Source organism: Armigeres subalbatus, chromosome 2 (genome assembly GCF_024139115.2).
Source record: "Armigeres subalbatus isolate Guangzhou_Male chromosome 2, GZ_Asu_2, whole genome shotgun sequence".
Taxonomy (NCBI): Eukaryota; Metazoa; Arthropoda; class Insecta; order Diptera; family Culicidae; genus Armigeres; species Armigeres subalbatus.
In genome coordinates, this window is record NC_085140.1 from 279,217,687 (window position 1) to 279,243,363 (window position 25,677).

Sequence of the window (25,677 nt, forward strand, 5' to 3'; positions counted from 1 at the left end):
TCATGTCGCGCGGAAATGGCGCAGATTTGATTTATGTTTCAGAGGTTTTGGAGTTGATAGTTATAAAAGTTATAATACCTAGTACAAAACGTGTTGTAAATAGTAAAACAAAGAATGAGATACAATTCAGCAAGACCTGCCCAGTCCACACAAGATCGTACATAAGGTACACTGGGGGAAGTATTTTTTAAGCTTTATTAAGGTGTTTTTTTTAATTCTAGATTAAGTCTAGATTAACACCGACTGGGGGAAGTGGACAAACGAGGTAAGTATGTTAAAATTTGTATAATATGGGGCACATACTAGTGGTATTCGTACCATGAATGTTTACATACGCGTTGAGACTGCCATGTCTTTTGTGTGCCATGCTAAACATCAAACAGAAAATCAGGCTACTATGCATATTAATGGTAGTAGCTTGGTTTATGTTGGATATGTAGCGTTAAAAGTACGTCACTTTTGAAGTATAGCCTTTGTTACAAGCCTATCTTGTTTTGATTAGATTTTTTTTTCGGTATCGCCAGTGGGAGAAAGCGAAGATGACCTGTGGTTAGCTACTGAAATGTTGTTATTACTATTACGTTAAAATCAAATCTTCACATTTGGCCGCCACGTGGTGCATCCTAGCAGTGAATGCTTGGATAGCACGTGCTATTTGAACTGCGGAGAAATTTTTCACATCACATCACAGAGCTTTGGAAAATTATCACGAAAGTTGTAATTTTTGTTGCAAGGCACAATAACGTCAAAAAAAATCATACGCTCTGTCGACCAGCCTACTTTGATCTAACTAACGTTTATTTCCTTACGAAAACCGTTTTTTATAAATATATTTTTATGTATTGATTTTTGAGGGATACTTTGTATGGACCACATTTAGAACTTCTAAAGGCACATCTTTTTGTTGAAGACCCATGGACCTATCTCGTTTATTTATCAAGTTATAGCCGTTTTTCGATTAAAAACATATTTTTTTCAAAATGAAATAAAACGCTTTAAACAAAAAACGCTCTCTCAGTTTTCCCACCCTAAACGCAGAAAAGTGCGAGCTTTCGGATAGAACCAATAGATTGGAAATCGGTTTGCTCCATTTTGAAATATACGCATGTTAAAAAAACATGTTTGTCATACAAAAACTCGAATAACTTTTTTGTTATAAGAGATAGATCCATGGTTCTTTAACAAAAATGTGCGTCTTCAAAAGTCCTAAAAGCGCTCGGAACAAAGTTTATGCGAGAAATGAATGTATAAAAAGTTATGTGGAGAATACCGATTTTTAGGGACCGCCCTAACGTATTTATTAAAAAGCTCATAACTTGTGAACCATAAGTGATAGAAAAATGGTTTCTTCGGCAAAGTTGCTCAAAATTAATTGTTCTACAACTTTGTGGAACATTGCACAAGTCTTTACAGAAAAATTAAAAAGTTGATATTATGAACTTCTGAAATATAGGTACCACCCTAATTTCACTACATGGAAAAAAATCGTCAAAAAATATGGAATTTTTTTCCCAAAGACACTATATATCTAAAACTAATAGTTTTGGCGCAAACATTTTTGTCTTGCTAGATTCGACTCTGGGACCATTGTGCCATGGTACAAGGCGACAAGAAAATAATTTCAAGGCTATCTTTAATGAAGACATTATAATACAATTAAACTAATCACATTCCATTTGCAGTGGTTTGTACCATAAAAGCAAATAATTTAAAGAATTTTACTTACCCTTGGTATCGAACACACTGTTTTGATCACTCGAAAATTCCCCTCCCTCCAGGGTTTATTTCGATAGCTGTGAATCTTAATATGGTCCTTCTCCGTTATCATTGTGTTTAAACTAATAATATATATATAAGCAGAACATAATGGGATGAATTATTTATATTCTTATATTCTATTTGAAATTCTTTAACAGTTCTTCATTCCAAACCACTCGTTTCAAGTAACATCAACATTTTATTTCCCAAAAGAAAATAAAAATACAGTTTTATATACAATGTTCAATTTTGCCTACTCAACTGCAGTATTGTATTTAATGTTTTGTTCGTCATGTTAGTAACAATCATCTCGCCATTTCAGGTGACCTTTGCGTTTGATTTAGTATTAGACTTGATAAAATTCATTGCAAAGCATTTTGTTCGAAACATACTTGGCAGGATGGTGAACTTAAATGCATGTAACTTTGTATCTGCAAACATCTGGACACCTAGAGTAAAATATGACAGGCGGAATCAATTGTTTAGAGGGGTTAGTTGTTAGGTGGGAGCCATAAGTAGTGTGATTTGTTTCTACTTTTCCCTAGGAATGTAAAGTTACAATGTAATGATAAAGAGTTACGGATTACAGTTTAGATGAAATAATGTTATCTACAGAGATTAGATGTGGATAGTTTTCAACAGTAGTGTTTTTTCTAAGTCTCAGTTTAAAACCGTTGTGCTTATAGTTTGCATTGCGGATCCAGCTTCACTACATCGATTAACTTATCGATTGTGCATCCGGTGATAATAAGTTTACTATTTCGACTGTTTTCTTTTCAGACGGTTACAAATTCTATTCTGTCAGCATTCCATGTGATTTGGCCTAATTGACTTGACGGATTGGTTATTTTGTAGCCGATCTGTTCGACAGTTCAAAGCAAGTTGTTTTTACTAATATATCAACCATTATTTATATTATAAGCTAAATACAGTCATAGCCGCTGGCATGCAAAATATTTATACTTGGCGATAAATGTAGAAAATAACATTCGATTGTACTGTAATTATTATTGCATGAGATTCACATCGCCGCTTGGACATGGACATTTGTTTTTGCACTGTAAGTTGCTTAATCTTGCATAGCTATCTGTTTATAAATTAGGTTAAATAATTAATGCACTAAAGATTGTCACTATATATAAAAGTAATAATAAAAAATGTCACAATAATTATAATAAATACAAAATGATTGCTTGTGTTTTTTCGTGAGTTTGTAATTAATAATCCATTAAATAGGCGAACCAGTCTTTTAAATATATCGATAAATAAAATAAACCTAATCGCCAGCTTCCTAAGCCTCCTGAATGTTAAATCATCTTTATTAAACATTGCGTACAAAATACAATCTACGAAAAAAAAACATTTTACCATATGCTACTTTTTAGACGATGGCGTATTGGACAGTTTTTCAGAAATTTATTGCCGTCTGATTCCTATGATAAGCACAAAATATGGATTAATACATTTAATATATTAATTATCGCGAGACCCTTGTTAGCTTAGTGATAGCAAAAATTCATGGTTTCCAATCTGGATACGGTGATTTTGATTCTCAGTCCATTCGATAAATCATAATTCAATATTTAAACTTATCGTTTGTCAAGTCATCATCTTTTAATAATTCACGTTGTGATGGCTAACTTTTGCCATATTATCGATCGTAGGCTTCCTTTTTGTTTATACATGTTCAGATTGGCCATATCACTTGACAGAACATTTTGTTATGTCAAATGGTATCGTATGGTATCACGTAAATAATAGTCACACTCGAATCCCTTGAACAATCTTGTCCCATTTGTGCACTTCATTGTTCATTCATTTTCAACAATATATATATAATACTGTATAGAGAAGCACCCAATATTATATTACAAACAATGAACGCCTTTTTATTCCAGCAAACATCTTGAACTCAATGCGATTTGCAAATCCATTCAACATAAAGCATATTTCTGTCAAATTGAGGTCTGATGTGTTGACTGGATTCCATACTGCTGTCATTTAAGCACATACCACTCTTTTATATCACCCATTCAGATTAATAATACCGACCATCGCCTACTTTTTTTATGATATTTTTATGCACTCTTATTTTCATTAGTGTAAAATTCCTAAACATCGATTATTCACTATTGCAAAGAACTACGATTAAAATTCCTCTCAAATATTTTGTATTTTTTAGCTTCTACACTGTATATACAAATTCGATTCTTGTTTTTGCTGATTTAGCCTTCAACGATAATTGGATCATTCGAGGTCAAAACATCCAAACGACAAAATTTATTTAACGATCTGTCAGTTTTTAATTTATTTAATGCCAGTCATTTCTCGAAATTTCACTCAACACTTTTCTCATCAAATTTTATACCATCACGACCATCACAAAATCAAATATTTGATTGTGGGTAATTTTAACAGCGCTGATTAGGTAATAAGTTCGAAAAATTAAAAACGCTATAAGTCTATAAATTCCCGATTTGATATGTATTATAGACAAAAGACCAGTGTTAAATTGAACACATTTTATTAATTAAAAATAGGTTTGATGCCAACTATACTGCCTATGATGGCATATCAGTCCCATCTTTGCTAGATTTACTATTCATATGGGACAAATATGCGATTGTGGGCAGTATAGAACTTAAGGTATAGACAATAATCCTTCATATGAGATTCCCATTTTTTTCGGTTCACGAAGAAACATAATGGCATCAATAAATCCTACCAACTGAGTGGATTCAAATTTTACCTGAAAAACGATATCGTTACAATCTTTTTGAAATTAATTCCTGCAGTACTTTTTATAACTTTTTTTTTTTTGAAAACATGATTGAAGTTGTAGTGAAAACGAAACCTGAACAATTCCATGAAATGAATTCAGGCGTTTGGCTTTCAACTGAAGTTCTGTGTTACACAGGCACAGGCAGGTGAAATACCTGGTGCACGTCATCGATCGTGACGGATGACAAGCCAATCCAGATAAGATGCAATTAAGGTAATAATATCCTAGATGCCTCCATCGAGGAATATCACAGAGCTGCGTTCTTTCTTGGGAACCGAAGTTCATCAAGTGAATGCACATACACTTTAATTCAGCTTTCTTGATCAGAAAATGCCATATCGATATTTTGAAAACGTGAATACGAGTCTGGCTGGAGCATCACTTATTAACACCATCTAGTTTGTGATGGATTAACGACTTTGATTATGTGCAGGGTTTCTAGTGTTCGCTGCTTATAAACGAACTGATTTTTTCCTGTCCCTGACCAAATGTGAATCGATTCGTTGATTTGACCTGGAATCATTCGTTCGCTTTACCCCTGATTCTACTGCTAGGCTAGTCAATGTAACGAGCTTTGATGTGTTATTATATGTATCTCTCTCATAAATGCTGTACAAGGAAATTCCTTTTCCTATCGCGTTACGGTCGGCGGCAACGTCGACCGTTATAAAGCATATCTTGTGTCCTACGTACTCCCTGAGCCGTTGTTGCTGGTACTGATATTGGTGCTGGTGCTACTAGCTTGGTGCGTTTGATTGCGCTGGTTCAGAACATCATCCACTTGTATCAGTTGCTCGATGGGAATCAGCGACAGTTCACCGCCCGGAGGAGGCGCTGGGAGTGCTTCCTAAAAGCGTAAACGGTTCAATTCAAGTAGGGTTGCGAAATTAAAATTGTTGAGGGCAATTACTCTGGCTTCTTGGGCTGCCTTTTCGGCCCGCTTCGCGCGTTGTTCCTTCAACTTCAGGGAGAATATTGCCACCGAACGTGCCCGCTTCACCAGGCTTTGCTTCAGTCGTGATTTCTTGGCGGCCAGCTCTGCCGCTGCTGAACAGAGTACAAATAAGTAAGAGTGATTTACCAGCGCCGGTTATTTTAAACTAGGAAGAGAATGGAATACCTTTGGCTTCCTCTTCGGTTTGTGGCTTAATGGTGGGTGCACTTGAGCTGGTTCCGGGTTGCTCAACGGCAGGTTTAGGTGACATGTTGCTCCACGACGGTGCTCCTTTCAGCAACTCGGAGTCGGATGATGTCGCCAGCTCTTGTTGCTAGAAAAATTGAAATGTTTCACTATTTTTTGGTAATTATTATCACATCAATACATCCAACAAACAACGAAACTGTAGCGTAAATACGATATGTGTTGATTAAATTTTATACATATACTATTCTAAAACCAAATAGCATAGCATAAATATTGTCTGTGAATCATAAGTTGATATAGATTGTATAACATTTCATCGAAAGCTATTTCGCGGAAATCCTTTTCGCAGTTGAACATTTCGCGGAATAACATTTGGTGGTTTTTAACCTTTTGCGGTACACAGCAAATAATTGAAAAATCAACGATATGTAAAATTGCAACTTATCTCAATAAACAAATCAACATTCGATATCATGAGATCGATTGAATGTTACGTTTATTTACATGCTCCAAATATGTGCATTAAAATACATTTAAAATCACAACATATTTTTATCTGTATAAGACATTTGGCGAATTCTACCTTTTCACCGAATGACTTTTAGCGGAATGAACAATTTCGCGGAATATTAATAATAATAGCTTAGTGAGGTCCTCCTTAGCCTAGCGGTAAGATGCGCGGCTATATAATAAGACCATGCTGAGGGTGGCTGGGTTCGATTCCCGGTGTAGGTCGCAATTTTCGGTTCGGAAATTGTCTCGACTTCCCTGGGCATAGAACAATCATCGTGTTAGCCTCACAGCAAATAATTTTGAATATTCAACAACGTGTAAAATTGCACCTTATGCCATTTGATGGCCATTAACATTCGATATTGAATTAAATTTGATTGAATTTTACAAGCAAGCACCGTTAAGTTTATTTTGATTTAAAAGAAGAGTGTGACTGATTGAATGTTACGTTTATTTGCATGCTCCAAATATGAAAATGATTTAATAGATAGATTTAATAGCATGAAAATAGATTTAAAATCACAACATTTTTTATCTCTGCTTATGATATACCATATACGAATGCAAAAATGGTATAACATGGCTTAGAAATCTAGCGATTAATAACTGTACAAGTGCTGAATAAACACTAAGTAGCGATGCGGCAAAGTCCCAGGGGGGATGTGATGTCAATAGGAAGAACAATATGCTTAGTGTTCATTCGACACTTCCACAATTATTGCCTGCGAGGTTTCTAAGCCAAGTGACATTTTTTTTTTGCATTCGTCTAACACGTTGAAACATTTATGTCTAAAAGAGTCGAAAAAAATTCATCGGTAAATTTCCTAGACCGGGCCAGAAGTTGAACCCAGTCTCCTTCAGTGTAGTCTTAGTTGACAGCCACGCATCTTCCCGCATGGCTAAGGAAGGCCTCCAAAATATGTAGGAGTAGTTTTTGAAATTTCAATTGCCTCTTACAAATGCTTTACAGGGTGCGTGACGAGTTTTTGCAGAAATTTCAAAACGGATTTTTGAAAAAAAAAAATGCATAACAAGATACAGACATATCTGTAAGCAATGGTTATTTTTTCTGTAAATTTCAAACAATTTTTTTCTATGATTGCAGAAAAAATCAGATATATCTGGAAACACAATTTCCTTCGGAAGTGTCTATAATTTCACTTTGTATGCGTTACGGAGGCACGCTACATATTAATCTATCAATATATCTCTTAAATTATGAAATAAAATGTATGGTATTTGAAACAACAAACTAGCTGACCCGGCGAACTTTGTCTCGCCCAATACTAATCAATTTACTGATATTTTTATTTACGCACACAATATATTAAAAAAACAAACCACTTTTCTTATTAATTTAGTAACAAAACCAAAATTAGATTAAATCAATCTTTCCGTTATCTGATGAATCAGTGATGATAATGTCAACTTAGATGACATGATTTGAAATTAGCATAAAAAGACACGACAAACCATTTCATCGGAGAGGATATTCAATTTTTTTATACTTCATCGTAGATAGAAGAAGAAAGGAAATATAAATTTGCAAAAATTGGGCTGTCTGTTCTTGAGTGATGCGCGGCCGTACAAATACCAACTTTGTTTTATATATATAGAAGAAGGTGATATGATGCAATGTACGTGTGCGAATTCTTAAATTTACTACCTTATAAATCTCATACATTTCTAAGGTATCAAACAAGATAAATTTTACGAAATTAGGTATCCGTAAGGCGAAATACATGTTATTATTGAACGCATTTGAGTTTAATTCAGGTCAATTACGGGTTTAGTTAGTTCCAGATTAATTAATAGGGGTATTCATGTAAGGTGGTATTTTTAACAAGGCGTATTTGCTAAATGTTTACCACTGCTTTCATGTGAATGCTCCACGCAGTGTACTCGGTATATTGATGTGTAAATGGACAAAATTATCTGTTCTATATCAAAGTATAGCGAAAAGAGAGAATAATTGTATATTGTTCAAATGGTCTGGGACGATTTGTTGTAGCCTATTTGAGAATGAAAGATGGAAGTTTTTAAAATACTTCTGATGCAAGGGGCGCACTGATGAATATTGCATGCATATTATATTTAGACTATTATTTAGCGCTATCCGTAATTCTAAGTTTAGACAAGACATGTGAATTAAGCAAGTCACTTAAATTAAACGCGAATTGAACGTGTAAGCACCTTCATTTAATTCACTTGAACGAAAAGAAAGCTGAATATGTTCAACTTTTGGCAAGTCAATTGAACTCAACTGAGTTGTTTAATTCACTTGCCCCGTTGAAACGCAGCATATAAGAATGAGAAAAGCAGCCTCGCTCAAATGTCATTTACAACCCAAACCGGTACGCACATAGGAACTTGTCGAGTCTCGATTATTTAGAGCAAGATTTCACGTTTGTTATTTATTTTCTGAAAAATATCATATCAATACCCTTGAACATAGTATTGTAAATCGGTGTAAACGAATACACATCAAAATCGAAGTGTATCGGCATACAGTCGCGTAAGTCTGATTTCCTTCGAAAGAAATACCAGCTCGTAAATATTTGGCTAAATATACCACGTATACAAGAAATACACTGAATACCAAGCGCTACGTGAATACCCCTAATATCTCTCTAGAAATTACGAGTATGCTGCCAGCATAACGATAGTTTCTCTTTCAGCCATGTTACAATAGCTACTCAATTCGACAAGCGCCTGATAGATAAGCAGATTGGCGTGCAGTGCGTTATCATTCGTTTTATTGTCACTCAAGTATGAAAATATTTTCTTATGATTAAGGAAGGGTAAAAAACTCACTGTTGGTGGATTAATTTGGTTTTTTTTATGAATAATCCTTTATTTCGCCTTATGCTGAGAAAACGTATTCTTTTAAATATGGTATTATATCCTCCCTTCGCTTTGTACCGGGCAAAGGCAACCATTTAGAGAAGGCATTATCCCTTCTTTCGCAATATACCTAGCAGATGTGTTCTTTTTAAGAAGGTTTTATTAACTCCTTCGCCTTATACCGGGAAGTCACATTCATTCAAAGAAGGCATAATCCATCCCTTCGCCTCAAGTCGAGCAGATGCGTTCTTTTAAAGAACGCTTTATCTCCTGCTTTCACCTTATAACGGTCAAACGCTACCAAGCATTACCCCTTCCTTCGCGTTATGGCGAGCAGATGCATCAGTTTAAAAAAAAGCATCCCCCTTTGCCTTATACCGGGCAGACGCGTTCTTTTAAAGAATGCATTATTAACTCCTTTCGCTTTATACCGGGCAGATGCATCCATTTAAAGAAAGCGTTACCCGTTCCTTCGCCTTACACCGGGCAGATGCGTTCTTTTAAAGAAGGTATTGTACCGGGAAGACAAAAGATATTTTAGATACCAGATAAAGATTGTCGCTTCGGTTCCCTTTGTTCTGCTGTCCGAAACATGTGTGGTACCTAACTGTCAAATCGTATGTATTTTTCCATAGGTATTTTTCCATTTTTCCAGCAAAAGATGTTCCGGACACAACGACAGCGACAATGTTTATCTGGTAACTAAAATATCTTTTGGAAAGACGCATCCATTTAAAAAAAAGGTGTAACTCCTTCCTTTGCCTTAACCCGAGAAGACGCGTTGTTTTAAAAAGGCATTATCAGTTCCTTTCGTCTTATACCGGACATACGCATCCATTTAAAGGAGGCATTCGCCTGCGTTCGCCTTATACCGGGAAGACGCGCTCTTTTAAAAAAAGGCATTATCAACTCCTTTCGCCTTATACCGGGCAGATGCATCCATTTGAAGGAGGCATAAGCCTAACTCGGAAGACAAATGAAAGGCGGACCTGAAAACTAACGGGATATATGGATAATGTTTGTTTTTCTGTGAAACTATCGATTGAGGACTTTTGGAGACTTCCGAGCCTCTTGAAAGGACGCTTTTCAGTCTCTTGAATAGAGACTTCCAAGCCTCTTGAAAGAATAATTCCGAGCGCCTTGAAACACGGCTTCCGATGCTCTTGGAAGGAGACTTCCGAGTATCTTTGAAGAAGGTTTAAGAGCATCTTGAAAGAAGGCTTTCGAGTCTCTTGTAAGGAGGCTTCCAAATATCATGAATGGATGCCCTTGAGCATCTTGAAGGAGGGTTAAACGCCTCTTGAAAGAAGAATTTCGAGCATCTTGAAGGAAAGCTTCCAAACTTCAGAGGGCTTCCGAGCCTCTTGAAAGGAGCCTTTCGGGTCTGATGGAAGGATACCTCCGATCCTGTTGAAAGGAGGCCTCCCAGTTTATTTGCAGGAAACTTCGGAGTCTCTCGAAAAAAGGCTTACGAGCTGCTTGGAAAGCTTCCTCTTGACTTACTAATGTGGCTTCCGAAACGCTTATAAGGAGGCTTCCAAGCTGCCGAGCTTACCGAACAAAGACCTTCATGTCTCTCAAATGGAGACTTCCGAAGTTCAGAAGCATATTCTTAACATATTACTCAACATTTTGTCTCGGTCAGGTAAACTGCATTGAAAAATTGAACCTTTGACGTTTTGTCCTTTTGATCTTTTATCCCACAGCCCTTCATACATTGTGCTGGTTGGGGTAGGCCGGATTCAAAAGTCATCGATTTACTGGTCGCCGTGCATTTTATGTACAGTACCCTTCTTAGCCGTGTGGTAAGACTCGCGGCTACAAAGCAAGACCATGCTGAGGGTGGCTGGGTTCGATTCCCGGTGCCGGTCTAGGTATTTTTTTGTCTTTATTAAGGAGACTTTCAGCCCGAGGCTGGCTCGTCTCCGGCGGTCTATGTAATTTTCGGATTGGAAATTGTCTCGACTTCCCTGGGCATAAAAGTATCATCGTGTTAGCCTCATGATATACGAATGCAAAAATGGTAACTTGGCTTAGAAACCTCGCAGTTAATAACTGTGGAAGTACTCAATGAACACTAAGCTGCGAGGCGACTCTGTCCCAGTGTGGGGATGTAATGCCAATAAGAAGAAGAAGAAGACAAACTTTAAGAATTGAAAATTATTATTATTATCAAGTTTTTTATTGAAATTGTTCTACATCCGCCATTACGATTTTTTGGTCAAGGTACCCCATGGGACCAACAAAGATACCTCCAGAGGACCCCAGATTGAGAACCGTTGGAATAAGTTTTCGTGCCCTAAAGAATTGTCAACAATAGATTTATCCAGCCACGGTTTGTCATTAGCTTAGGAGCACTGAAAATACCTTCAAATCAAATGCGCCACTTTACGCAACAATCAATTATTATCTCTATTTTTTAATTAAATGTTCTTCTCACCAAAAAGGTATCTACTCCCGAAAATTCGACTATATATTTTTTTCTCCCGATATTAAGTTGGACCAGTATAATGATCATAATGGTGACTCAATTCAAAGATGCGTATACTTCGGAAATTCGATTTTTATGTACACATATCTTTATAGTGGAGTCACGGTGCGCCGGTAGACCGTTATTATAAATTAAAAATGTCCATCAAAACCAAGTACAGGGCTCAATTCTTGTGCTAATTCTGCACCTCTGGACAAATTTTCAAAAAAATCCCTAGGAGGAATCTCGAGAAATCTTGATTTGAAGTTTTTAGCTAAGAAATTTCAAAAGAATCCATATTTTAATTCAACAATATTCTCAAAATACCTGCAAAAACGTCCGAAAAGTGATCCAAGTTGTTTTCAATCAGTTTGAATTTGTTGCCGTTTCATTTGTTATTTAGTTAACATCTAAACAAATAACACTGAATCATCAATTTAAAGCCACAATACGCGGTTCGAGTCCCGATCTCCCCATCCTCGGTAACGCTCCACGCTCGTCAAGTCGTTCTGTGCCAAGCTTGCTGCTCTTGGATGGTTTAAGCACACAATGTTCTTATGCATACCGCCAAAGATGGGTTTAGGCACAGGGAACAGACATGGAGGCTCGAACAAAATTTCTTGCAAAACATGTGTAAAAAAACACACCGAACCTCAACGCCATCGACGTCGACATTGCAACACACAATCTCATTTTGACAACACGATGGCGCTGGTATGCTCTTGCGTGCATAACCACACTAGCGCACAGTGGCATTTTTTGATGACGCTAGCGCTGATTATGCACGGGATAACGGCGACATTCCAAAGTTATTCAAAATGAACAGTAAAAAGTTATCACAACATGGCGAGTGCAGCTTCAACGTCTGTTCTCTGTGGTTTAGGTAAGTACACGTTTCCATTATTACAACTATAAATATTTACAACTGACTTATCTTACCAATCTGACTTAAGTATGTTTTTTTGTATGGATAACTGGTTCGAGTTTAGTTGTTGCCGTCCATGTTAATTAGAATAGAAGGTAAAAATGAACTATAATTTAGTGTTTATGTTCATATTGGAGAGAAGTAAGATTACAGTTCAAGTACAATGATAGTAGTCAGAGGCTGAAACATGTGATCGCTGTTACACTCGATTACAGCAGTTTTTAAACGATCTTTCTAAATCTGAAATGATTTAGGTGCTCTGTACCGCTGCCAAATCTAGTCAAAATTCTTATGAACGGACTCGAAAAAGCATGTTTGTTATGTAAGCCAAGACTTCTTCCGGTGCTTTTACAGAACTCTGAAACATGATAATTCAAGATATGGTACTTTGACGTAAATGGAAGCTGATAAAGAGATTTTCCTTACCGCCATCCTTGCAGTCATTACCAGCCGGATGATCAGTTTGCGGGGAAATATCAGACAAAATCATGGAAAAGCTCTGTCCAATTGTTACGAAGGACCAAAATCTACACTACTTCTAACAAAACTTTAAGCTGTCGCTTTCTATCCACAAATTTCTTTCGTACTCCAGGTTTGATCTTTGCTTCTCATATACTTTTTATCACACTCACATAATGAAAAAAAAATACACAAACTTTAATCTGATTAGAATATAAGGTTTGCTCATACTAAGAATGTTTTCGCATTAAACAAACAATCTACAGCCTGCACGTGAATTCTTGAAACAAACTTTCTACATATTCTGAACGAGAGGTGGTCGGGGTTCTGCCAAATCACACCAAGCGCCAATGAAAAATTTCCATTTTTTTAGCCAAAGTTTTCGTGAAACGGATTCAATTAACCACAAATCGCATCGGACATCGTTCAAGGCCATAGCTGAGGATATCCTACAACAAATGTACGCATGATTTGACATAAAATAAATACTTTCCGTTTTCCTTTTGCAAACGAAATATCACAAGTCAGTCGAAAAGCCGCCTGGTGCGGATTGGCTGAACCCCAACCAGGTATCATGCTTGAAGACTGGCGGTTTCAAGCCATATAAAAATTATACCTAAGTCAGTTTGGTGAGTTTGTCAGTTGGAAATATTTAAAAAGACAACAAATGCAAACTGATTGAAGACAACTTGAACCACTTTTTGGACGGTATTGTAGGTATTTTGGGGATATTGTTGAATCAAAATATGGATTATTTTGAAATTTCTTAGCTAAAAACTTCAAATCAAGATTTCTCGAGATTCCTCCTAGGGATTTTTTTTTTAAATTTGTCCAGAGGTGCAGGATTACCACAGGAATCGAGGTTTTGGTGGACATTTTTATTTTATAATAACGGTCTACCGGCGCACCGTGGGAGTTCTTTTGTGAGGCAGCAAAATAAAATTTCCATAAAGCATGAGTAATTATACATGAAAAATTAGGAAATTGCCGATTAAGAAATCAGGGTAGAAGCTATAAATAAATATAAACATTCCCTAGATTATGCAAAATTTCCATTAACAATTAAAATGTTGAAAATGAAAAAAGAATTTTCCACAAATAAATCATATTAGCAATAATCAAATTCAAAATTTTCCACAGTATAAATTATAATTATAAGAAAACTAGACGCCGCATTCTTAATCGATTCCAGTTCTAGCTTGATAGTTTTCTTCAAAACTTTTGAAATCGTATTATTAATAAATTTGTTCAACTTTCGCAACAAAATGTTCTATCTTTTCGTACATAAAAACACAGCAGATCCCAAGACGAATCGATTAATGAGAAAATAATTATCGTTATAAATTATCTTCCATCCGTTCTTGAGTTATATTGCCTCAAAGGGAATGAAAACTCATTTTTATATATAGAAGATTAAAAGCTTTCCACAAAACACAAATAAAGAGCAATTGAAAAAAAAAAATTCGGAGACGAGCCAGTCTCGGGCTGAAAGTCTCTTTAATAAAGACACAAAAAAAAAGCAATTGAAAAAATGAGAATTTCAATGAAGAAAAAAGCAATAATATTGCTTTTAAAGATAGAGTCATCTATGGAAAAAAAATCAGTTTTATTCCTTTTTATGTTTTTCCATAAAAGGGCCCTCCTTAGCCGTGCGGTTAGACGCGCGGCTACAAAGCAAGACCATGCTGAGGGTGGCTGGGTTCGATTCCCGGTGCCGGTCTATGCAATTTTCGGATTGGAAATTGTCTCGACTTCCCTGGGCATAAAAGTATCATCGTGTTAGCCTCATGATATACGAATGCAAAAATGGTAACTTGGCTTAGAAACCTCGCAGTTAATAACTGTGGAAGTGCTTAGTGAACACTAAGCTGCGAGGCGGCAATGTCCCAGTGGGGGATGTAATGCCAACGAAGAAGAAGAATAAAAAAATATTTATTTATTTATTTTGTGGAAAATTTTGTAGTCGTATATTTCTTATATAAATTTCTTTATAGAATTTTCCTCTTTTATATTTGCAAATTTTGCAAAAGTGCTAATGTATTTTCTCTTTCATAAAACGAGTGACAAGTGAAAACATTCCACTCAAAACTCAAAATGATTTTCTTACAAATATATTTTTGTTTCGTGAAAAAAAAAACATTGTTTATGGAAATTTTGCATTATTTAGGGAAATTTTATATTTATTTATTCCTTTATTTATAGTCTGATTTCTTTGTTGACAAATTTAATTTCTTTATGGAAAATTTTTAATTTTTAATTTTTTGTCTTTTTTGTCGAGATTTTCAGCCCAAGGCTGACTTTTTTCGTACGCGAAGAAAAGTTCAATTTTCTTGGTTTATCATTATTATTTTTTAAATTATTTAAATAAAAATCATATATGGATAACTGAAAACGAAAAGTTCATGCATTTCCTAATTATATCCTGACAAATCAGTGTGCAGTCGTTAGAAACTCCATGGTCGGGTATGCAGTGAATAAAATCGATAGATTACAACGATAAACAGCGAAGCCATCCAGTGCAATGGTCGTCGGATTAATTTTGACTGTATGTGCGTAGATAGACATTTAGCAGGCCGAATACGAGTTACGTAGGCCGAGTTCCACAGCACCGTGATCAAAGGCCAATAGTTTGCTTCTGCCAAGCTTTTACAAGTTACCTTCGCTACAATGCAGTCGGTGCTTCTGTGAATTATGGAAGGATCTGCCGCCTTCAAACGCTTCGCCCACTCTGCACCTCCACTAGGTCCAATCGTGAGATGGTGTTCGGTGTGCTTTTGTGTGTGGCAATTTCATGGACAAAGTTTAATGGAATGACAAAGTGAATGATGACCAACGGAAATAAAATTGCGCACGAGGATGGGTACAATGATTAAGAAAATGAGGAGAGATAGAGAAAAGTGCATTTCCACACGGGTTAGTACGGCTCGGCTCGACGATACGAAACTGACCTTTATTCGGCTCACCTCGATGTTGGGCATCCATTCTTTGGACTTGATACGCGGTCGGAAGGGAGGTATTTCCGGTATCCTGGGTGGCGACGCGTTCGCCGAGGAAACGTTCTGCGGGCTCTGATTGACGGGCGAATGCATGGTGGAGTGTGCCTGCTTGCGAAAGGGTGGAATCTCTGGGATTTGAATAGGCTGCGATGCCACTCGGGGACTCATGGTTTCACTGAAATTTTTTAAACAGACACTTTAGCACTGGTAAAAACTATCAGTTGTAGAGGGGTCGCTATTTCTTTCTAGTTTATTGTTTGTTAGACCGAATTGTTCAAGTTTTACTATAGGAAGAAAGAACGAAATAATAAGGAAGCTAGGAAAAGAATTTTGATTATTTGGATGCACACTCTGATTTGATTGAAGAAAAATAAAACACTTTTTTAACATCTATGGGAAGAAAAATACATCTATATTTGAGAAGGGAAAATTTAATACTTAAACCATACCCAAGATTGATGCTTCGCTTATCGTAAATACTATAACTGTGCTTCATCGATTGTCCACGGAATGGCGGAATTTCAGCGAGATTAATGCTTGGCTTCTTTGGGCATGCACTATAAATGTAATTATAAAGAAAGTATAGCAAAAAATGCTAGCAGTAAGATGTAAAATCTTTGCGAAACTATTTGACTATTAATTACTATTTTCGTTTCAATGTAGTCGAACAATTTTGCAAAATTTAAGAAAATTACATGTATCTAACACTATCTACAATACGACATAAATAAGTTTATTTTGAGATCATTAAAAAATTTTGAAAACTGTAATGAGTTAGGCCGTTACAAATATTTAATTGACTTTTTGTCCTACTAGTCTCCGAAAGTTCAAGGGGGGGATAATAAAAAATAAATATTAAAATGAAAAAAATCAAAAAACTCCTCGGATTTGTTAAAGAATGTTTTGAAAATCCTCAAAATTATCCGAATTTTATTTTGTTGCCCCCTCAAAATATCATTTTTTGGCGAAAAAAATCCGAGGGGGGGAGACAAAATGGATTTTAAATATTTGTATCGGCCTTATTTAAGTATATTTTCACATTTATGAGAAACTAATTTGAAAACTTCGTGTGCTTATGTATGTACAACATAAAGAAGATAGGGTACGAAAACGAATATATTCGATTTCAGTAACTTTGTGGAATTAGGCGATAAACTTTAATGACAAAATGAATAATTGCAATTCGCAGAAATACATATGGCTTTTATGCAACATGGTCAGGATATATCATGGTACTTGATGTTTTCGTATTCTTTTAGCTACGTTCGTAACTTAAAAACTCCTCATATTTTTAAGCAACCACCTTCACGTTATGCTTGTCTTGGATTATCCATGGTGGTATTGTCCCAGCCAATACGAAATCACATATGCTTAAGCTCGATTCACCTACGTCTTTTTTACACCGCTTCTAGTGATTCGTTCTTTTGACCGCAAATTATTTGAGACGCTCTCTTTTTTCAGTGGTGAAAATTTTGTAACGATTCGTTTAGATTGAAAAATTGAATATTATATTTGTGCGTTATTGTACAATTTGTGGCTCCACGCACTGTTCATGCCAGCATGCTGATTCGCCCACGCGTGGTGCGTTGTTTACTAACATGTTGCTTGAGATGAAAATACCCATAAAAATCGTTACAGTTAAAAGATTGAAGCAGTCTTTGTCTTGCTGGGGCATATTGCCCGGCAAAACATACTTTTGCATATACACAATAAAGAACGATCCATAAAAAATGAAAAACGATCCGTAAATAACTTCTGAAAATAATTTTAAGATCAATAACTACGCTAAAATATAGCACTTAATAGGAAAATATATTCCTTTAAACATGGTCAAGTAAAACAATAAAATTCTAATGATATGGAAATGCTAATATCATCTTCCAAACTTAGACGTACATGTTCATGATAGAATTAGAGGCGAAAGTATAGAATTGATCATATTATCGAAATTATGAGCATGAGCATGATTGACCGCCCACGGTTGCTACTCCGTTATTGCCAGGTCAGCTGCAATTACACAGAGAACCAACAGATGAAGTTTGGGACTAACATCATCTTCAATGTGTAAGAACTGGTGACCCAAAAATAAGCAATACCAGCGCCGGCCGTGTCCGAATGCAGGTCAATTAAGGAATGGGTAGGAAAATGTTGACATGATACTCGCTTTAATAGAAGCCGACGAGTCATCTGCACTTCCACGAGAAATCACTGGGATGTTGGATATATGGGGAAGGTATTGTGGCAGGGTTCGTTTTGGTAAACGGTATGCCGTGTATAGCGTGTAGTTTGATTAATTCAAAACATTATCGAACGAACACTAATTATGTTTATTACCGACCGCACTAAGCAGAACAAAATTGTCGATGACCAGCCGATCTCTCTGCTAACCGCACAAAGCAGAACAACATTTTCGATGACCAGCCGATCGTTCTGCTTACTAACGCGAACTGAATCTTCACTTTCTATTTAAATTACTCACCCGCACATAGCAGAACAACATTTCGATAATCGGGCGATCGTTCTGCTAACCGCACAAAGCAGAACAAATTATGTGATGACCGGCCGATCGTTCTGCCTACCAAATAAATCACGACTGTACGTTACCTCTGAATGCTGAACATTTGTCTTTCAAGCAACAAACAAACATGATATACTTTTTTCACTCAATTCCGACAGAAAATTTGATACTCCTAAATAAACGTCTCTGAGGTATGTTTTTAAGTAAAGCATTGCGATTAATTAAATCTATTCACATATCGACTGCACAAGCAGATCAAAAGCTTCCGATTCTCGCAAACAATCTGCATATCTAATAAAAACGCACTCTGATCTATTTTCTTACCAACCTAACATTATAACAATTCAATAAATCATCTATGTTGTAGACTCAAATGTATTTTCTATTAAAAAAACGGAAAGCGAGGAAGATAGTTGGCAAAAGAAATATATTTGAAATAGGCATTGTGAAATAGAAGGCAAGCAAAGGCCAGAATAAATATATTGTGAAATGAACCTCCGTAAATTGGATTTGTCTTGCTCCAATCCATCTTCAATCATCCATCATTCATTAATGAATCAATCTTTGATGAATGTACAATAATTAAAAATTACATATTAAAAAGAAAATGCAAAAATAGATGATAAAATTTAAATTTGAGGGGACGATTTTTTTCCGCCTTTCTCGCCCTCTGGAAAGAAAAAAATGAATGAATAAAGCGACGAAAAACAAACGAAATCCTAAGACCATCAATATAACCATATTAGATACTTACAATAGCTTCATATTTGTCTAACCTGCAATCGTTCATGTTCGACCGTTTCAAGACCTGGCCCTATCCACACATAAAATCTCGTAAAGCTAAAATATAATTGTACTTCGGCCGTGCACAAACCGGGGCAAACTCATAAAAAACTTTGCAGGAGCAAATTCAATCAATTCTTTGCACTAATCTGCAATTAGGGATAGTGGTTGATCACTATGTCAACGGCTACTGCGGAGAGCTGCGCGACAGATTTAAATGGATTGCGGGTTCTTTGCACCGCATTAGATGTTCAGTATCTACAACAAACCTCCATGTCAAGACTGGATCCAATCATTTCGGTTCAACGATTTGTATTATTAAAAGACAAATCAATATATGGTGGGGATATAAAAAATAACACTTAGATATTCAGTGACATTTGTACAAATCAGAGACGTTGTTTATAGATAGAGACCCGCAAACAGTGAAGCCGAAAGTACCAAACGAACCGTCAAACGCGGTACCAAACGAGCAAAGTAAACAAACATTACCAATCGGTACTAAATGCAAGATAGGTATTGTAATCAACATTATAGAAATTATAAAAAAGTTTGAAAAGTTCAGTGAATGAAGATGTTTTCAGAGTTGTCATAGCAAATTTATATATGGTATTTAATCATATTTACTGTTGAATATAAGGAAATGGTGCTAAACAAGAGAAAATATGTAGTTGGATCAAACGAAATAACTGCTCACACTGAGAGTCACTTCAAGTTCTCACAATTTTGTATGTTGCTGATCGCACAGAATTTTTTTGTCTGCTGGCCGTGAAGCCAGAATTGCTTTTATTCTCTCCTCGTGTCTCTATATAATACCATCGTCTCTGGTACAAACCATTTTCCCCCTTTCCACGAAACTACATTTTACTAGGCGCCTTTTAACTCTAAAGGCATTTTCTTCAAATCTGTTGTCATAAAAATCTGAACGTTCTATCTGTATAAATTTGATTTAAAGACATTTTATATTAAAACTCTTTTCACCTTCGTTCACCCTTCAATAATTTAGTGGGCCTGAGTAGAACGAGCTTGCCTCAAAAGCAAAGGCATGTTTAGCTAGTAAATGTATATATATAGGTGTGCACTTTAATATAAAATAGAGAAGCATTCCATCGTGGAACAGACTCACCGGGCAATCCATCTGAATATCGGATTCACTGGGTTTCTTGAGAATCACAAAAACATGGTTCAGCTTCAGTTAAAAACATTTACAATACACAACTGACACACACAAGAAAGCGCGATACATTTGAATTGAAGTCATATCTACAATCTCCACCATTTTCCAAATCTACAAAACAGTACTTTTCAAGTCAAACTAAAACTTTGAAAGGTAAATTGAATAAAATACAGAAAAAATGACGGGAGCAAACATTTTCCGCGTCCAATCGCGAACTTGGCACACTACGATCCTCCATCGAAATTATGGATCATATAAACAAAACTATGGATCAAATGACCAAAATTATGATCCATATAAAAATACACGATAAAAATTGCGCAAATTTGATGGATCACAATATTGTTTTTTATGGATCATTTTCCAAAGATTTATGGATCATTTGTCATACGTTCATGGGAAAATAGCTAAATAGAAAAACAATAAAATTCTTGCAAGAATTTTATTGTTTTTCTTGACCATGTTTAAAGGAACATGTTTTCCTATCAATTGCTAAATTTTAGCGTAGTTATGGATCTTAAAATTATTCTTTACGGATACTCCCGAGCAATGTTGTGGATTTATGGTAACGTTTATGGAACATTCAGAAGTTATTTACGGATCCTTTTTCATTTTTTATGGATCGTTTTTGCTCATTTAACGGTGCAAAGTAAGGGCTGCCATATTCCCTCCCTTACCCTATACTGCGTTGGTTATTTGTAAGGGTGATGTATATCTTTGGTGAACTGGACAGTTAAAAATATATTCAAAATGCTCGTGTGCCATATTTGACACATTTGTAGTTTACGAACTTAAAAACCAACTGGTAACTGCCGCTAGTTGATTGATTGGGGAAACTCCGAGATCGTTTTATTACAAAATAGAAGATGGTTCGTCGTTTGTGAATTTTCCTCGACGTTCTCGTTAAAGTCATTTGCATCTTTTATGGTCGCTTGAGATGAAATATAGGGTAAGACGGTATAATATGCCCCCCCTAAGGCAAATCCTTGATAACTTTTTACTTTTCAACGCAATTTATGCAAACTTTGTGTTATTTGGTAGTCCAGAAAGTCGCAAATGTATTGCCCGTGAGTAGCCATATACAAATATTACAGAAAACACGTAATAAAGCTTTTTTGAAAAGTCGTGAAAAAATGAATTTTAAATAGTGCCTGGGCAATACGCCCCACCTCAACCAAAGTCATTTAATAGCCCTTGATTAGTATTTTATCAATCCCATAATAAAAGGCTACAAATCCTTAAGCGCTTGACATTAAAAACCAACATAGGTCCATTCAAGCAGGTATGAATTACATTTCAATATTTTCCATACAATTTGGAAGCAACTGCTGCAGGCTCGCTGCGCTTGTGTCCAGTTGGTAAGGGCATATCGTCCTGCCTACACTGGGGCGTTTTGGCCAGTGAAACATGTTTTCGAAAATCGTTACATTTTTGAAGATGGAAGCAATTTTATATCGTATTAACCACTGAGAAAAGTAATTTTGTTGCCCAACTGAGTGCTCCAGTGCAAGTTTTGCGGACAGTATGCCAGAGTCGCTCCAGAATGTTCAGCAAACAAACATTAAAAGTTACATCAAAACTGTGACTTTTTGTATTTTGCAAATATTTTCATTATGTAATACAAAAATATTCACATATTCACATAGGATGATGGTTTTACAAATATTTATAGGTACCAACTGAATTTGACCCTTAGTTAGTTATAGTTTTCTAGAAATCAAAGCGGGGCGTTTTGGCCAGGTGGGGCGCATTATACCGTCTTACCCTACCAAGGTATTCCGATCATCGCTGTGAGTGTTTTTCAGTGTGCCTTGAGTGGGCGGTCGGTGGAATAGGTAGAGATAATTAATCATTTGTTTGAGAAACTGCATATATCCATTTTATACCAGTTGAAGAATACAACAAAATACTGTTCTTGAACAAATTAGCACCGCATCTTTTGATTTCTTCAATACAGGTCAACAAATTTCGTGCACGCATTGTTAAAAGCAATTATGGAGTACTGCTTACAGTTTTCGCACTGGAAGTGCCCCAGGGTGTTGAGTTTTACCAAAAACTATCGATCTATATCAGAGAAATCGAAAGATTCGCTGCCAATTTGAACAAAAACAGTGTTTTATTATGATATGGAAATGCTAATACCATCTTCCATCTTCCAAATTTAGACGTACATGTTCATGATAGAATTAGAGGCAAAAGTATAGAATAATAGAATTGATATGGAGATATATCAGCTTCCACACTGATATTCTTCCCTCCCCCTTCATACGGGAGTTTTGCAGAAGGAAGGTCGTGCGATATGTGCCATCACAAATATTGCCCTCCACTCGTTTTCAAATCGACTTCTATAAAAACATTCTTCATGCCTGTCGTATCCTAACGGAACTATCAATTCTATACTTTCGCCTCTAATTCTATCATGAACATGTACGTCTCTAAGTTTGGAAGATGATATTAGCATTTCCATATCATTGTAAATCGTTTAACTCCACGTAGAAGTAATACACTCAAATCATTAATTAGAGTGTTTTATTGTTTTCTCGATATTGTGTAAAATGGATATATGCAGTAGAAATACTAGAATAAGAGATCGGCAAAGACGCCATCTTGTTTCCAATCGAACCGTCAAAAGCGGTTCCATTTCGACTTGTTTACTTTTTGCATCCATAAGAAGCAAGCAAAAAGTTCAAGTGCTGCCAGTATCATTTTCGCGATTTCATGCATTTTCATACGTTGCCATTTCGACAGTTTTTCACTCCGCCAGTCTCTGGTTGTAATGTTGCTAATATGCAGTTTCTCAAACAAATGATTCAATTGCTCTTTAAAGTACAATTTAATTTATTCGATCCAAGTAAACCGTGCTTCAGTTCGGTTGTGTTATTTTTTAGCGGGTCAAATTTTTGTTGCCTAACAATCATCAGAATTTTGGACGGTCCGCGTTTTAACGATTTTCAGATTTTTTCTTTATTAACGTGATTTTTAAGTTGCACAAAGTTCATCACTAGCGATTTTCAGATGTTATTGATAATTCAAACTGTGACGCAAGTGGCAAGTGGCAAGATGCACCACGAAAGTTCTGTGTTCAAAGTATTTTTTCCGGATGTTAGTGGATGGCTGGTGACATAATATGATCAAAAATGCTGCCTTACGTATTACGCACAACTTACCAATGACAGATATTCTTCCTCAAGCGTGAAGTATCAGGTCTCCGGATATGTATTATCCAATAAATAGGCGGGGCTTATTGTAAGCAAAAGTTATCTCGGTCATGAAATACCAAGCAGTTTAAAATGGGTCACTGGAGCTGCAGTAGAGCTAGCACTTTCTAACTCCCGGACTGTAAAACTAAGGATTTAGAATATACATTTAAATATCATTTTGTCCAAAAATAGCACATATGCAGTTTCTCAAACAAACCGTTCAACTAAAAAGTTCATCATCATAAACCATACGAGCCCTGTGCTGAATGTCTCTCAAATCAAAACAAAAAAATAGCATATGGAGACGCAGGGTGCATTGATTAATCAACTCCTTTTGACTAAACTTTCTGAGCAAATTTCATCACAACTGCTATGTACAACACAAGTATGCAAGCAAGTATGGTAAGTGCTGGGCGATATGTTTTTTTTCCTAAACAATGGAGGGGGAATCTGCTCAACAGACATCCTGGGTTGACCAGGAAGTGCGGGGTTAGGGATCACCGAGGGAGGCAGGACTACATTCCCGACCCGCTAAACCGTTTCCATTGCCGCCAAGCCCATAGTCCCTTCGGTACAACCAGAAAGTAATGCTTCAAAGGGGGGCCAGTGCACAACGCACCCTCGAGGTTAGCTGCGTGTCCTTGCAGCACCGAACATCGTAACTCGCTTTTCTAGAAGAACACCATGGTATCGTGCCAGCGCGTTGCCGGCTTTCCAGGTGGCCTTACCACGCCCTATGTCCTTGGAAGGTGGGAAGGGTCGACTTCGCGCCTGCTTCCCTCTGCACGACTGGTATCAAGAATGATGATGCCGCGTGCACCCCAAATTGACCTTTCTGCGATAGGGCCTATTCGCCAGCACACAGAGGGACTTGCCGACGCGAGGCCTACGCCTGCCCCAGCCTTGACGAGGACCCCTTTCCGTCCTCGGGCTCGGAACCCGCCCGGTTGACCGACGCCGCGAAAGCGACGATACCATGTTGTTCTTCGCGCGGCCACTTGTTCGATAAAGGATCGAGTTCGACCACAGAGCATGACCACCGGTATGACCCATGAAGCCGACTCCGATCCCTTGGACCACCTCTTATTTGCGCCTGAACTAGCCATCCTTGAGTCCACGCGCCACCTTCTGTGTAGCTCCGAGACGATTTGGGCGATAGCCGATAAAACGGCGTTCCAGCCAACTTCATCTTTACACATCCTCCGAACTAGGTTGTCCGGGGTAGTGTCCAGACTACATGTGGCAAGCATGTGGTCACGCATTGCGCGAAAACGTGAGCACACGAACAACACGTGTTCCGCCGTTTCCTCTAAACCTGCGCACACCAAACACTCGGGCGAGGCCGAGCAAGCCAGCTGCGTTACCTGCACTTTGATTTTGCAGCACGCTTAAACGCCGGGCACATCGAATCCCCCATGGGGTGCTTGCTGTTCACAGCTTTGCTGGAACAAATCAAACAATTGGGAGGGTTCGTGCAGCATTGTGCCTTATGTCCCTCAATCCGCAGCGTCGGCAGAGATTGCTTCTGTCAGGGCCTTTGCGGTCCCATTGCTTGTGCCCCGGTTCCAGGCACTTGAAGCAAACTTCGGGTTGCTCGTATATGCGCACAGGGCATACCGACCATCCCACCTTGACGCTCCCTAACTTGACTACCTTGGAGGCGTCCGCTGCAGATAGCCGAACCAATGCTACCTGCGTCCCTGCCGGACCTTTCCGTAGCCGAACGGCTGCGGTGGTCGTCTCCACTTCACACTGTCGCCGCAGTGCCGTGACGAGCTCTTCGACTTCAGTGATCTCGTCCAGGTCTTTAACCCTTAGATTCACCTCCGTCGTGAGTGCCCTCACCTTGACCGTCTCGCCTAGGACCTCCTCCGCCAACTTCTTGTAGGCGGCGCCCTTTTGCGAGACGCCCCGCTTCAGCTCGAGTATCATCTCGCCCATCCGGGTACGTCTTATTCGACGTACGTCGGCGCCGAGTTCACCGAGCTTGACGTCACTCCTCATCGCCTTCAAAACATCCGAGTACTTAGCCTCGTCCGCCGCGATGACTAGGGCATCGCCCCTGGAGTGATTGGCGCCTACCCTAGACTTCTTGCTACCCTCATTCG

General features: G+C 37.4%; 1 protein-coding gene across 13 annotated transcripts in view; it reads right to left on the reverse strand.

Annotated features, from left to right (window-relative positions):
- Window positions 1-1,937: 1,937 nt before the first annotated feature.
- The window catches only part of LOC134212298 (anoctamin-8), a 134,820-nt gene continuing 111,080 nt past the window's right edge, over window positions 1,938-25,677 (reverse strand). For 7 of the 13 annotated variants that reach the window (XM_062690018.1, XM_062690017.1, XM_062690015.1 and 4 more), the window contains 6 exons: window positions 16,341-16,448; window positions 15,844-16,066; window positions 15,553-15,666; window positions 5,661-5,808; window positions 5,451-5,587; window positions 1,938-5,387 (listed from right to left, as the gene is read on the reverse strand). In XM_062690018.1, coding sequence (XP_062546002.1) covers window positions 5,226-5,387; window positions 5,451-5,587; window positions 5,661-5,808; window positions 15,553-15,666; window positions 15,844-16,066; window positions 16,341-16,448 — 892 coding nt within the window. In that variant the 3' untranslated portion in view covers window positions 1,938-5,225. The remainder of the gene's footprint in view (window positions 5,388-5,450; window positions 5,588-5,660; window positions 5,809-15,552; window positions 15,667-15,843; window positions 16,067-16,340; window positions 16,449-25,677) is intronic. The other 6 variants (XM_062690019.1, XM_062690027.1, XM_062690020.1 and 3 more) reach the window with 5 other exon arrangements.